This window comes from Rhincodon typus, chromosome 11 (assembly GCF_021869965.1).
Source record: "Rhincodon typus isolate 14 chromosome 11, sRhiTyp1.1, whole genome shotgun sequence".
In the NCBI taxonomy this organism is placed as follows: Eukaryota; Metazoa; Chordata; class Chondrichthyes; order Orectolobiformes; family Rhincodontidae; genus Rhincodon; species Rhincodon typus.
In genome coordinates this window covers 69,759,053-69,775,046 of record NC_063342.1, presented here as the reverse complement: position 1 = coordinate 69,775,046, position 15,994 = coordinate 69,759,053, and the positions used below count along the sequence as shown (strand labels likewise).

Genomic DNA, 15,994 nt, shown 5'->3' with positions numbered 1-15,994 from the left:
CAAGAACAGACTCTGCGACACACTTCGCTACCTACTTCATCCAGCACTTTCTCCACTGTGTCAAAATGATGCATTTCAGTCTCTGGGGGCAACCAGGTCATTCTGAAAGATTTAAACAGTCGGCGAGCCAAATATTCAGCAGATAAACGGTGCCTGAAACCAAACAAACAAACAAACAAAAAAAAAATGTATCTGTGCTTTAAAACCAATTGTCTCATACAGAATAATGATTAGGGGAATTACAAGCTAGGTTAAAGGAAATCGTTTGAAAATACACCAGAGGCTGCTTGCAGCTTTTTTGATTTACATGAGTGGGTGAGGCGGGGATTTCCAAAATGTGACAAACTGCTGTAGAAATTCTCTATTTGCTCCTTCCCGTCAGAGGAAGTAACACTTAGGTCAGCCTACTGTCCTGACCAAGAGGAGAAACTCGAAATATGCAACAGAGGGGAAGTTCTAAAAATTTCAGATCAGACCCCAGTTTAAAAAAGGATATTTTTTTGGATCACATCAAACTCACTTCTTCCCTGAACTGTCTGTCTGCCAACACACTTTAATGATTCTTAATAAAATGTAGAGAATATCAAAATGTTAGTGGTTGACCAGCCACGGCACCAAAGAAGTCAGATTCCCAAGAGAAGGAAGCAAAGATCTCCTCAGTTAGTGGTTTCCTATTGTACAAGATTACATAGATAGGTTTGGAAGAATCCATTCAGACCCCTTCCCGATTCAGTTGGATTATAACTGAACTGCATCTCAACTCTATTTGCCTGCCTTAGTTCCAGATCCCATGTCCTCACCAGGTTAAAAATCTAACATCTCCCTCTGCTGCAGAGGTAGCATCCATGTCTCTGAGCTAGAGGCTCTGGTCTTGTCCCACTCCCAAGGAAAATGCATTCAAGATTATAATATTTGGGTGCATCATGGACTTGTTGCACTACTGAAGAAACTTGGTAGAGTTTGCCACGGTAAGATAAACACTAGCTTTCAGAAACATTTTACTGTTGCTTCATCTTGCCATGAGGCTGCCAGGCAACAAGGCCATGTGACATCACATCACTTCCTGTGATGTGTACCATGCCATGCCTCTTTAGCACAACAACGTACCTCATACTACAAACAAGTTACAAATCAAGTGACAAATCCTTCTAACACAAATCAGTGACAGACAGTACAAGTGAGAGAGATTCCTGGTCAGCTGTGGTGATGGAAAGAAAATTGGAGCTGCCACCACCATTATCCGTAGCTCTAAATGACAACATGTCGAAGTGCATGGTTGCCACAGCACACATCTATCAGAGCCTGGATATTTTCAATTGGTCCTCACCTTCTTTGGAGGAGAGTTCTAGATTTCACTCTCTCAAACAAAAAGATTAGTTTCCTGAAAGAATTGCTGATTGACCTCACCATTCAGTTACACCCTCTTGTGTTGGGCTCCACACCAGAGAAGAGAGATCTAGCCAAGCAATCAAATCTGCTATGGCACCCTCTTGTTGGCTCAAGGACATAAATAATTCAAAATTTTCTGCAATGTGGCATCTAAGACATTGACACAGGGGTACACAAGTGCCTAAGACTTTGCAAGTCTATCCTTTTAACGGATGGGAGTCAAGAAGGAAGAAAAAAAAAAAGAGGCTGAACTTGGAGAAAAAAAATAAAGACAATTGGATCCAAGAGATTGGATGCAGAATGGGAAACAAGAAAATATTACCCCCAACAATTCAAAAGGAGAGAAAAAAAAAGTTGAAAGTCTCCATGAATTACTTGCTATTTGCAGGAACAAGATTCCACTTAAACACAGTTTCCCACATGGCTGGAGAGATTGACACACTCAGAATCTTGGAATCACAATGTGGAAGCAGGCCTTTCAGCCCATTGAGTCCAAACCAGCCCTCTGAAGAGCATTGCACTATCCCTGTATCTTCTCGCTCCTCAATCTTTTCACCCCATTCCTGTAACCACTGCATTTCCCATGGCTAACCCACCTAACCTAACATCCCTGGACACTGTGGGCAATTTAGCATGGCCAACTCATCTAACCTGCACATCCTTGGACTGTGGAGAAAACCAGTGCATGCAGAGGAAACCCACGCAGACACGGGGAGAACGTGCAAACTCCACACAGACAGTCACCCGAGGGTGGAACTGAACCCAGGTACCTGCTGCTGAGAGGCTGCAGTGCTAACCACTGAGCCACCGTGCTGCTCTGAATAGGGCACATATTCCTTTCCTAACTTTGAGCGGAGTTTATTGGATAGTTAATGCATTAAATCCATTAAAGCCTAACAATTTCTTTTGTAATTCACAAAGTTTCTCTTTGTCACTGCATTTGGTTGGAGGAATTGCATGCCAATAACAGTGTACATATTCAACTCAACCAATCAATCTTTAATACGGATCTCAACTATGCTCAAAAAAAAAGGAATAGCAGCCTCAGGGGCACAGACTATTCTGCCCTCTCCACATAGGAAACTTTCATTTTCCAATCGTCACCAATGCTCTTTCACCCTAATTCTCCAATCCCAGAATGCAGTCTAATGTCGCACTGTCCAGAGAGCAGGCTTAAAAATGTGTGAAAGGGTAGCTGTTCTCATTTAATACAAATGGTTTAAAAACATGGGACTAGTCAGAAAAGGGCATTGGATGAAGGCAAACAGTACAACTAAGAAAACCTTACCTTTCTATCGATTTTAAGGGGCCATCGGAACCAAAAATAAGGTCATCAAATTCTGTAAACAAACAAATTGTCCAGAAATAAACAGCAAGTAGGCAGTTTTAAAAAATTAAAATCCCTTGTCAAGTGAAGTAAATGTTTAACAAACAGGTGCACATTTTTAAAAAAAGTGTTAAATACTCAAAGGTGCATACTAGAAACATGGACTGTCATGTTAAAACAAATAAATTTAAATAGTTCGCTAAAGTTCATTTGCAACACAAAATATAAAATGAAACCAAGACGTATTTTACTGGGAACTCCCCAGTTTATTTCAAAATTAAATCGAATGATTCACATGGTCAGGCTCTGGTGTTATTATCAGGACTGAGTGTGTGTGTGTCAGTGATTCACCACAAACTCTACTTAACACCAAAGATCTACAAAACACCATTTGCATCAAACACTCGAGTTTGCAAACAAAATAAATTCAGAACAGTTGCATCTGTCAAAAAGTAAAGAGACCTTTAGGCAACTTTAGCAAACTGCTATTACTCAACAGGTGGTCAAATGAAAGTGACTGGCGAATTGGATGCTTTTACATTTTAAAAAAAAGGGGGCAGCTAATTGCAGACCCCTGGTGTCCTTTCACAGAAAGATTAACGTCACACTCCAAAGCTAGAAGCATTGTAGATTCAATAATTAGTTTTAGAATATTCATTATTATAGTGTATACCCACTAGTTGATTACATTTACAGAATAAATGTTTTTAAACTGCTAATATGCATTTGGTCAAGAAGTGTGTTTTTGTATATTAATGGAATCCAGAGACCAGCTCTACAGTCAAAGTAGAAAATTGTCTGAGCTGCACTTTCACTTTCTCCTCTTAAAAAGTGAAGCAAAGATTGCAGTGAAAGGTGTTTGATTTACATATTTTTGAGAGATCGAATTTCAAACCAGTTGGCCACTTTTGAGGATGTTTCTTTTTTATTTTAAAAGCACTAAGTCAGATAGTCCTTTTGAAAGAGTGATCCATTCTAGTATTGTCAGAGACCAGTTGACTGTAAATCCATGGTCTGTTAATGGAATAAGATCAAAGAATACTTAGTCCGCAAGCAGGCCATTTGGCCCATCAAATTTCACTGGCCCTCTGAAGAGCACCTTACCAAACCCATGCCCCTGCTCTATCCCTGTAACCCCTCATTTCCCATGACTAATGCACCCAGCCCACACATCCCTGAACTCAATGGAGCAAAAAAATTTAGCATGGCCAATCCACCTAACCTGCACACCTTTGGACTGTGGGAGAAAACCTGAGCACCTGGAGGAAACCCACGCAGACACACACCAAACATCTGTGTGGAGTTTGCACAGTGACTCAAGGCTGGAATTAAGCCTGGGCCCCTAGCACTGTGAGGCAGCAGTGCTAACCACTGAGCCACCATGTATAAAGATGTTTACACTGTGGTGTTTATCACAAGTGGAGTGCACATGGCCATTGGTTTATCTTTATTCAGAATAACCAAAGATTTAGTTTAGAAGATTTTAGGGTAATTTGGAGGCCTAACTGGGGCCAGAAGCAAGGTCAAGGATTTTCTTTTTTTTGGAGAGAGAATGAGGGGGTCAGGAAGCAGTTTGGAGTCAGAGATGACAAAGTGTGGAGCTGGAGGAGTACAGCAGGCCAGGCAGCACGAGGGGAGCAGGAAAGCTGACGTTTCGGGTCAGGACTCTTTTCATTTTGAAGAAGAGTCCCAACACGGAATGTCAACTTTCCTGCTCCTCTGATGCTGCCTGGCCTGCTGTGTTCCTCCAGCTCCACACGCTTATCTCTGACTCCAGCATCGGCAGTTCTTGCTATCTTGGCGTAAGAAATGTTTAGTTTATGGAGCTTTCAAACAAGGGTTGTATGGCCAGAAATTCACAGGCTACTGGAAGCTGAGAACGTCTGAGCTTTCGGTTTGAGTATATTCACGTAAGGGTCCACATGACAGAACCAGATCAGTTGAACTTGGAAGATTTGATAGAGAGGGATAATTTCTCTGGATTTGAACCTAATAGTGTCAAAGAACAGATTGAAAGGTCATTTTGCTTTGTTTTAAAACCTTTGATTGTGGTCTATATCTAGATAGCTTTTTTTGCGTAATAGAGTTCTATTCTGCACTAAAAAGAAAATTCCTTTTGTGTGACCATCTTTCAATGCCTGAACAGTGCTAACCACAATCAAAAACAACTTATCATTGATCATAAAATAACAAGGTGTAGAGCTGGATGAACACAGCAGGCCAAGCAGCATCAGAGGAGCAGGAAGGCTGACGTTTCGGGTCTGGACCCTTCTTCAGAAATGGGGGAGGGGAAGGGGGTTCTGAAATAAATAGGGAGAGAGGGGGAGGCGGATAGAAGATGGATAGAGGAGAAGATAGGTGGAGAGGAGACAGACAGGTCAAAGAGATGGGGGTGGAGCCAGTAAAGGTGAGTGTAGGTGGGGAGGTAGGGAGGGGATAGGTCAGTCCAGGGAGGACAGACAGGTCAAGGGGGCGGGATGAGGCTGGTAGGTAGGTGGTGGGGGTAGGGCTTGAGGTGGGAGGAATGGATAGGTGGGAGAAAGGATGGACAGGTTAGGGAGATGGGGACGAGCTAGGCTGGTTTTGGGATGCGGTTGGGGGAGGGGAGATTTTGAAGCTTGTGAAGTCCACGTTGATACCATTGGGCTGCAGGGTTCCCAAGAGAAATATGAGGTGCTGTTCCTGCAACCTTTGGGTGGCATCGTTGTGGCACTGGAGGCAGCCCAGGATGGACACGTCGTCCAAGGAGTGGGAGGGGGAGTTGAAATGGTTCGCAACTGGGAGGTGCAGTCGTTTGTCGCGAACTGAGCATAGGTGTTCCACAAAGCTGTCCCCGAGCCTCCGCTTGGTTTCCCCGATGTAGAGGAGGCCACATCGGGAACAGCGGATACAGTATACCACATCAGCTTGATGTGGAAGGTTTTCTTGGGGCCTGGGATGGGGGCGAGGGGGGAGGTGGAGCATGGAGAGAAAGAAAAAAGAGAGAGAGAGAGAGAGAAAAAGCCCTTATCATTGATCAAGCCAGATTGAATTCTGGGATCTTAGTTGTCCAATAGTACCACCAACTGGGATTATAGGATAAGATAACATCATTTCCCCTACACCATCCCCTATTCAGTTAACGGAGGTAAAGGATTTAGAACCTTGATCCGTTCTGACACCGGTACCTATTATCACAAAATCATCATAAGCATCGTCATCAGCACCAACAGCGTCACCATTTTGTTTGTCTTCAAGCAGAGACTTGGAGCCAGCATCAGAGCAATCATCCAACTGGGTAGCAGAACCACCTGTATATATAAACAAAAAATGGAATCTGGGTAAACTGTAACATTTCTCCAGTGTCCACTAAACAACGCCGGGAACAATAGTTCACTAGCAATATTGTGCCGTCAGGAAGCTTGGAAATAGGCGACCAAGAGCATTTGGCACAACAGATCTATTTGTAAACACCCTCCACTTCCTTCATCACAGGGTTTAATTATCTCTGAAGGCATTGGATTGACACCAGCTCAAATCAGCATAGAACATAGAACATTACAGCCTTCGGCCCTCGATGTTGCACTGACCTGTGAAACCAATCTGAAGCCCATCTAACCTAAACTATTCCATTATCATCCATATGTTTATCCAATGAACATTTAAATGCCCTCAAAGTGGGCAAGTCTACTACTGTTGCAGGCAGGGCATTCCACGCCCTTACTACTCTCCAAGTAAAGAACCTACCTCTGACATCTGTCCTATATCTATCACCCCTCAATTTAAAGCTACATCCCCTTGTGCTAGCCATCACCATCCGAGGAAAAAGGCTCCCACCGTCCACCCTATCTAATCCTCTGATCATCTTGTATGTCTCTATTAAGTCACCTCTTAACCTTCTTCTCTCTAACGAAAACAGCCTCAAGTCCCTCAGCCTTTCCTCAGAAGACCTTCCCTCCATACCAGGCAACATCCTGGTAAATCTCCTCTGCACCCTTTCCAATGCTTCCACATCCTTCCTATAATGCGGTGACCAGAACTGTACACAATACTCCAAGTGCGGCCGCACCAGAGTTTTGTACAGCTGCAACATGACCTCATGGCTCCGAAACTCAATCCCTCTACCAATAAAACCTAACACACCGTACGCCTTCTTAACAACCCTATCAACCTGGATGGCAATTTTCAGTGATCTATGCACATGGACACCGAGATCTCCCTTAGAAGAGGCCTTCTTACTCTAAAAGGAAGAGCTGCCTCACAGACATGTAAAGTGCCCATATTTTATGTTTCTATATGTCTGTGGCAGCACTGTCATTGGGGTGTGTCCTGTCCCACAGGGAGGGAAGACCTACAAGAAGTGGGACAGTGGTACACCATCAGGAAGAATGTTGTCCATGACATGACGTCAGGACTCCACAAATTCTCACAACACCAGGTTAAACACGGACAAGGACATCAGATTATCACCACCAACAGCCCCTTCCTCCCCACTCAGCTGATGAGTCTGCATTCCACAATAGCGTCATTTGGAAGAAGCATTGGCAAGTGCACCGAATGAAGTCTGTCCACTCAGAAAATAATCACAAACATTACATCTCGGTAGCCCCACAACTGCTGACCCTGAACTATAAATTGCTTGGTGAGGTCTGTAGCAGTTCGAGAGGGAACCAACTTGACCTCATTCTCACCAGTCCATTATAGATGGAGCAAGTTGTACTGGTAGGAATGATCATGGTACAGTGGGAATGAAGTCTCATATTCACACAGCAAATACCCTTCAAGTTGTCTCAAGTTGCCCTGGATGGAATAGATTTCCAAATCGATCCAGCAATGCAATCCAAGCATCCATACTGTGGTTCACCAGTAGCTGCAAAATTGCTCAAATACCATCTGTAACCTTGTGACCTATGTATCTCCCACTCTACCATTCCGATCAAGCTAAGGGATCAATCCTGGTTCAATGAAGGATGCAGGATGGCATGACAGGAGCAGTACCAAGCACACCTAAAAAAAAAAGTGAGCTGTTAATATGTTGAGGATATAGCATAGGTCTACTTGTGTGAAATAGCCAGGGCTTTCGATCAGATCCAAGCTCCATAGCTTAACCAGTCACGCATTGTGGGATAATTACACAGCCAGTCAGAGGTGGGTCTGTAAATATCCCCAGCCTCAATGATGGAAGAGCCCAGCTCATCAGTGCAAAAGATAAGGCTGAAACATTCGCAGCAATCTTCAACCCGAAGTGCCAAATGGACGAGCCATCTCCCTATCCTCCAGTGGTGCCCAAGATTACAGATACCAGTCTTCAGCCAGGTTGATTCATTCCACATGATGTCAAAAAAAGCTGGAGGCATTGGATACTGCAAAGGCTTACAGGCCCGGACAACATCAAAAGATGACCGGCAGTGTCATCAGTGATATCTGACAGCAATAACCTGCTCAGTTTGGGTTCCATTAGGGCCACTCAGCTCCTGACCTCATTACAGCTTTTGTTCATGTTTAAGAGCTGAATTCCAGAGGAGAGGTGACAGAGGCAGTCCATGACATCAAGGTCACATTCAGCCAAGTGTGGCATCAAGGAGCCCTTGCAAAACTGATATCAATGGATATCACGGAACAAATTCTCCACCGGTTAGAGTCATACCTGGCAGATAGGGAAATGGTCGTGGTTGTTGGAGGTCAGTCATCCCATCTCTACAGGAGTTCCTCAGGGTACTGTCCTAGGTCCAACCATCTTCAGCTGACTCATTGAGATGGCCTTGGTGCAGGATGAAGTGAGGATTTTCACGGACAATCTCAAACATTTCAGTACTATTTGTGACTCTTCTGCTCCTGAAGCATTCCATGTTCACATGCAGCAAGACTAGGAGAACATCAGGGCTTGGACGGCTAAGCGGACAGTGCCAAGCAATCTGACCAGGACTGTACACAATACTCTTGACCTTTAATGGAATTAATATCATGGAATTCAACTTGGAGGTTTTCATTAAACAAAAACTCAGCTGGACTTGCTATATAAACTCAGTGACTACAAGAGGAGGTCACAGACTAGGAATTCTGTAATGAGTCCCAACTCCTCAAAGACTGTCCACTATCAACAAGGCACAAATCAGGAGTGTGATGGAATACTCCCCACTTGCTTTGATGGGTGCAGCCCCAACAACACTCAAGAAGTTTGACACCATCCAAGACAAAGCAGCCCACTTTAAACATTCAATTGCTTCACCATTATTGACAAAGTCATTGCAGTGTGTACCACCTACCAAGTTACACAGCGGCAACTCACTAAACATTCTCCAGCTGCACCTTCCAAACCCACGACCACTTCCATCTGGAAGGACAAGGCCACCAGATACATGGGAACACCATCCACTGCAAGTTCCCCTCCAAGCCACTCACCATCCTGACTTGGAAACATATCGCCGTTCCTTCGCTACTGCTGGGTCAAAAATCTTGGATATCCCTCCCTAAGGGCATTGTGGGTCAACCCACAGCAGGTGGACTGCAGTGGTTCAAGAAGGCAGCTCACCCCCACCTTCTCAAGGGGGCAACAAGGGACGGGCAAGAAATGCTGGGCCCAGCCAGCAACATCCACATCCAGTGAATGAATAAATAAGTACAAACCAAATGTTCACCTTCAATGTGCTGGAAGCCCATTCCATGTTTTGATTTCTTACTGCTTAAAAGATCTTTTAATTGGTTTGGACAAATGACCTTTACCTTACTCCAACAGTATCAGAAAATATTCTGATCAACCTCCTCTATGCCCACCACCTACCCCCCCCCCAACCTCCATTTAATATTTCATAAACTAAAACCAGTTGTCCCAGATGTGAGATACCTCCTTTCTGAAAAGATTGTGTATTATTATAACGAGCGCTTTTATAGCACAAAGAACACACTTAATAAGCAAGGGACTCTGGCAGCAATGAGACAAAAATGTTGTTATTTCAACTGAGCAATGATGGAGGAAATAGAATGGGGACAACAGTGAGTAGGGGGAATGCAGTCAACAGGTTGATTTTCTTCTTTTTCCTCCCCCTTCTTTTGTCATTTTGTATCTGCTCTTCTCGACTCAGACTTGACGAGGCGTCCCCTCGGCCTGGCGTAGAGGCCTGGTGGTCTCAGCCTGGCGGTCTCAGCCTGGCATGGCAGTCTCCCAGCCCATCATGGCAGTCTCTCGGCCTAGCTCAGCATGGACCTCCATTCTCAAGGGGATTCCAGAGAGATGTCCCAGCCTCGTGAACCCTGAGGTGAAGCCCAGCTGGGTGTACAGTCAAGGCCTGGTACAGATGGGAGGCTTGGTGCCAGCATGAACTCAGTCAGAAGACTGTTGCACTGAACTTTTTTCTCCATCTTGAAATTTAATACTAGAACGTGCAATGCTGGACTTTTTATTTCTGTTTTTCTAAAAAACTACAGCTGAAGCTGCACCTGGAGACCTCGTCCCTAAGATGGTGCGGTAAGCAGCGACTTATGCACTTTTCACTGTACTCATTTGAATAAGTGACAATAAAAGCTAATTCTAAAAGACACGAACTGAGCGTGATGAATCAGAAACTAAGAATAGACAGCTGAGCCAAACTGTCAAACAAGTGCAAGAAGCAATGAAAAAAAAAGAAGGTGCTGTCTGGACACAGATTAAAGGTATAAAGAGACAACAAGGTGCAGGGCTGGATGAACACAACAGGCCACCCTGGTGGTCTAGTGGTTAGGATGCGGCGCTTTCACCGCTGCGACCCAGGTTCGATTCCCAATCAGGAAATTAAAGGTATAAAAATGGATTTGATAGGAGGTAGAAAAATGTATTTGGTGTGTGCGGGATTATTGAAAAAGTCAAAGCTGTCACAAAGGCTGGGTTGTCTGTAGATACTAAAAACGGTATTGTCATTAGAAGGAGGACTTAAACAAAAGACAGCTCAAAAGAAGTTGTCCAACACCACCCGAGTGGAAGTTAAGCAGAACTCTTCAGAATGAAGTGAAGGATTGAACAATCAGAAGTGGCAATTTACATAGCTTCTGGTAAGCCCTATATCATGGCAAAACCCCCAAGTCTCAAAATGCTTTTGACAAAAATTCCACCTGAAAATAGACTAGACTCAGTTCTGGGGACTCTAAATAAATCCTGAGAATCAATTAAGAAGCTGAACAAGACTTTATTCAGGGACCATGTTAAAAAGACCATATCCAATTTTGGTCTCCTCATTAGGGGATAGAGAAACTTTGTAAAAGGTACATTGGATGGAACTTAAAGTCTCAGTTTGAAAGTTAAGATAAACTGAACGTGCTAAACCTAATATATTTCAGCGCAGAGACATTGTCCAGTGGGGGGGAAAAAAATTGGCTAAATAAGGTGTAGTATTTACACCTTACAGAAAACAAAACTGTTTCTATAGGCACAACAAATCTTAAAATATTTATATGATCTCAAAGTTTCAAACTTTTTCTGGAAAGGAGGTGGATTTGTTATATCTCAGTAAGGGATCCAAGACAATTTTTCTCTAAATCTAAGTTACGCTTGGTTTCTTCACCCTATGCATTAAAAAGTAATTTCATACTTTGATTGCAAATCATAGAAAGTAAATCAGGTTGGACAAGAACGATTGTTTTTTGATTCTAACGAAGTTCACTAAGCTACAAGCACAAAGGAACTCAATACTTACATTCATAACCGCTATCCACAGAATTCACGGAGTTGGAATGGACTGCCTTCTTAATATAAGTGCTTATCTCATCTACTGGGGTCTGTGCAATTGCCAAGCTACAGTCTTCCAGCAGCTCTGCCTGTTCGTACATATTACTTTTCACATTCTCCAGTGCAGCAATCACCATATCAGCAACAACCAGGTGAGTGTTCTCCTGTTAACACAAACTTGTTCTTACTTTATTAAATTCATGTGAGGCCGAGTCAAAATGATAAGAATGATCAGGTGCACTCCATCTTTAACCCTGCCAACCAGTCATCTCTTTGTCCCCTAACTCACCCATGCAAAATGAAACCATAAGCTAAACATTCTTAGTGATGGTCAAACAGAAAGGAACGATAGAGTTAAGAGCTGACAAATGGAAGCTTTTCTAGGTCTGGAGCTCTGTGGGTGTGAGGTATGCCCTATTACAGCAAAGGGGCATCTGCCAATTTGTAACGTCAGGAATTGTTCCATCTTCTACCACGATGTGAAAGATGGGAAATGAGAACAAGGACAAGAGGAAGAACAGCCCCAGTCCTCTGGGACTTGCCTATGTCTAGAGCAGGAAAATGGTCATTTTTAAACAGCTGACATTGGTAGCTGGGCAGTTATGGCACAATCGGGCCAGATCTCTCTCTCACACACACCCACCCACCAAGGAGTGGTCAGCATGAAGTGTCCTCAAGACCTTGCAGGAAAAAGGATAGGGTGGATTCTGTTGCATGGCTCCTTGAGCAGACTGCCAAAGTCATTTGGCAAAATGCCCCATCACCAGAACTTCCCAACAAGCACTAAAATGTCACTTGGGTGGTGATACGATCCTTCACATATGGGGTTACTGCTCACAGACACATTCCTTGTCTCCTTGATTTATGAATAGAACCAAGCGCACTTTGCAATCAAGCAAGTCCAGACTGTTGTCCTCATAGCTGTGAATCCTAGTGTGAAAATGGGCTCACTGGGTATCCCAACAGTGCAGTAATCTTCCCTCTGATTGTTGAGGAGAGTGACAGTGACTTAAACCTCAAGAGGAGAGTAATCACCCTCACATCCCAAATATCCTCCACTATCAACATCCTGGGGGGTTACCATTGACCAGAAACTCAACTAGACTCACCGTTTAAACACAGTGGCTACAAGAGCAGGTCAGAGGCTAGGAATACTGCAGTGAGTAACTCACCTCCTGACTCCCCAAAGCCTGTCCACCATCTACAAGGCACAAGTCAGGAGTGTGATGGAATACTCACTACTTGCCTGGATGGGTGCAGCCCCAACAACACTCAAGAAGCTTGACACCATCCAGGAAGTGCCAGATTTCAAAGAGCAGAAAAAACCATGTATATTGCATGAGAAAAGGCTGCTGACTGTTTGACTAGTTAACTGTTTGATCAAGACTTGGCATGGTGAATCCTTTATTCATTCACAGGTCGAGGGCAACACTGGCTAGTCAGCATTTAATGCCCACCCCTAATTGCCCAGAGGGCAGCTAAGAGTCAACAACATTGTGGGTCTGGAGTCACATGAACGCCAGACCGTGTAAGGATGGCAGTTTCCTTCCCTAAAGGGCATTAGTGAACCAGCTGGGTTTTTCCTGACAATTGACAATGGATTCACGGTCATCATTAGATACTATAGAATTTTAAAAATGGAAAATCTTGCAGAGAATAGGTCCTTGCATATGAATATCATGTAGATTCTTGCAAACATAACTGAGGCACTTAGCAATTGAAATCGATAATCTTCAATTGGTTATCAATGTAATTATTAGCGCATTTGGGATTGTTCAAAAAGTGCCATCCAATCACAGAATCCAGCATTAGGCATTATGGCCCAAATCTTGGGTCAGAATCCTTATCCCTAACATCGACCAGACTAACAATTACTTTTGGCGTGGTTTTTTTCAGGTGAATGCATGGACCAGAAGCCTTCCCGGTTGAAATAGCTCAGCTGAGTGCAGAAATCCACACTGAAATCACATCCTCTTCTTCAGCATGAAATGGTGTGTCCTGTCATTTAAAATTAACCTTAACAGTTGCCTTCTCTCACCAAGTGTGTACAAAACCCTACAGCTTCATGTAATCTCAATAGTCGTCCCATCCAGTGCTGTGTGAATGTTTGTTTAGGAGGCCTAGGTTAAAATTACATCTTGCTGCTTCTACTTGTCCTGGTTAATGGTGACAATGTGACTTTGATACATATTTAGAACCATTTTAACTTCTTCAAAGCATTTATTGTACGACCAGATGTCTGAAAGTGAATTACTCATTTCAACAGGATGTGGCATGAACTTCCAGAGGAAGTGGTGGACACGGGTACAGTAAAAACATTTAAAAAGATATTTGGATAAATTCACGAGTAAGAAACATTTGGAGGCATAAGGGGCAAGTGCAGGCCAATAGGACTAGTTCAGTTTGGGAGTGCGGTTGGCAATGGATTAGTTGGACAGAAGGGTCCATTTCTGACTCTACAAATTTATATTGGACTCTTTTCTCCTCATCTCAAAAGGAGACAATAATATTTTAGACCCTCTGTCCACTGCATTGTATAGTTTCTGTCACAGTAAAAAGGAAGCATTTTATTTGCACAGTGGTAACCCTGCATCTATTCTCTTCGTCATTTGTTTTGAGCATTATCCAACTTGTGACCCTTCACTGACTTGTATTCATAATATCTTTTCACCAGCACCCCACCCCACCCCGCCCCCAATAATTGGGTGCCAGAACTTCAATGCAAGTGCAGCTGGGGCATTCAACAAATTTAAAAATATTTGCTGACATTTGTATCAAATTCCTGATAAAACAAACAGGGTTCTCAGTTTTACACATGACTTTTGCACCCCATTACAAAAAGATATGTCAGTGTTTCAGATGGCCCTGTTAGTCAATTTGGAAATGTCACATGTCATTGTTGGTGAGGAGCAAATACGTACTTCATATCTTTCCATTGAGCTTCCTTTGCTCAAGGTGAGAGGGGAAAGACCCAAGGAACAACTTTTTCCATGAAGAGGATGGTGCATGTATGGAATGAACTGCCAGAGGAAGGTGAAGGAGGTTGGTACAATGTTTAAAAAGGCATCTTGATGGATACATGAATAGGAAGGATTAAGAGGGATATGGGTGAAATGCTGGCAAATGCCACTAGATTAATTTAGGATACTAGTCAGCGTGGATGAGTTAGATCAAAGGGTCTATTTCCGTGCTGTAGATCTGTGACTCTGTGACAATTCCCTGGTAGTGAACATCTGCAGTTTAAAACAAAAAAAAAGGGACGTTCCAGCACAGATCAAGTGATACTGAAATACACGATCTACTATTTTAAAACAAACTAGTAAATTGTGAACTCTTTATATTAAGAAAAATTTTTTAAACATTGAATATCTATATTAATCAACAATCCTGAACATTACTGACGCAGGAATTCCAAATAAATAAAAAAAAAGACAGGCAGTGAATAAAAAAGGAAAAAAGTTAAACCTTGTAGAAAAGGTGGAACAAAGAACAAAATTTATATCACAGCTTTGTGGATAACTTCTTACCCTTTCCTGAGCCCTACTTGCGCTGAAACTGGGACTGGAGAGATAACTCGTGTACACAATGGTCTCCGGTCTGTCATTTGGCCAATACCGTGCTTTCTCTGAGAAAAAAAGAGTGACATTTTAGATTCAAAGTGGGGGACGAAAGGGGAAGAAATTTAAAATGGATGGTGCAAATTCCTTGCCCGAAACCACCTTAAAAATGCCAAATATTTATATTTTTAAAAAGAGAACAACTTTAATTCATAAAATTTCAGATGACCAACTGGGTTACATTATTCTTCACATATCTCCTGACACTACGTTCGCACATTGCTTTGTCTGAATTGCAACCCCATTATTCAGTACCAACCCCACAGTGGTATTGTCACATGAACATCTTTTACCTGGATGGATTCTGGAGTCAGACTGAGGGCATTGGTAATAGGATACCTCAGCCTTACACACTGCAGGTGGAGCTCCCGAGAAGCTCCTGTATCTGGAAGCTGTAGCCTGTACGGAGGTTAGGAGTTTGCTGAGGGGGTTAAATTTAACGCGACTTGAGGACTTTTCAGGAGAGACACTTGAACTACTGCTGTACGAGCCATCTTGGGAGGTCGTCATAGCAATCTCAACACGGTGTCGCTGTTCTTCACCACCTTTATCATGATGGTTGTCCCAAAGACACTTCGAAGCTCCATCTTGAAGCTCGGTCAGTGAAGAAAGCCTTGTAACAGCCGCACAGTTCTCTGTGGAAGGAGGTTTGAAGCCATCAAAGGTGCCCAGTGCTGAGATCAGGATCTCTTTGATGGCTTCTGGATTGTTCGAGTGTCGTCCGGGATGCACTGCAGACTGGCCCATCACTGCTGGTGTGGAGTATTCATCTGACACAATAACAAGTTAAAAAAAAAAAGCAAGAAACAAAGTCAGAGATAGTAGGAACTGCAGATGCTGGAGAATCTGATATAACAAGGTGTAGAGCTGGATGAACACAGCAGGCCAAGCAGCATCAGAGGAGCAGGAAGGCTGACGTTTCGGGCCTAGACCCTTCTTCAGAAAATCATTTTCTGAAGAAGGGTCTAGACCCGAAACGTCAGC

General features: G+C 43.3%; 1 protein-coding gene across 7 annotated transcripts in view; it reads right to left on the bottom strand.

Annotated features, from left to right (window-relative positions):
- Positions 1-15,994, bottom strand: part of rubcnl (rubicon like autophagy enhancer) — a 65,537-nt gene that overhangs the window by 29,207 nt on the left and 20,336 nt on the right. For 5 of the 7 annotated variants that reach the window (XM_048602886.1, XM_048602888.1, XM_048602887.1 and 2 more), the window contains 6 exons: positions 15,304-15,780; positions 14,921-15,018; positions 11,362-11,557; positions 5,860-6,006; positions 2,678-2,729; positions 36-153 (listed from right to left, as the gene is read on the bottom strand). In XM_048602886.1, the coding sequence (XP_048458843.1) occupies positions 36-153; positions 2,678-2,729; positions 5,860-6,006; positions 11,362-11,557; positions 14,921-15,018; positions 15,304-15,780 (1,088 nt within the window). The remainder of the gene's footprint in view (positions 1-35; positions 154-2,677; positions 2,730-5,859; positions 6,007-11,361; positions 11,558-14,920; positions 15,019-15,303; positions 15,781-15,994) is intronic. The other 2 variants (XM_048602889.1, XM_048602890.1) reach the window with 2 other exon arrangements.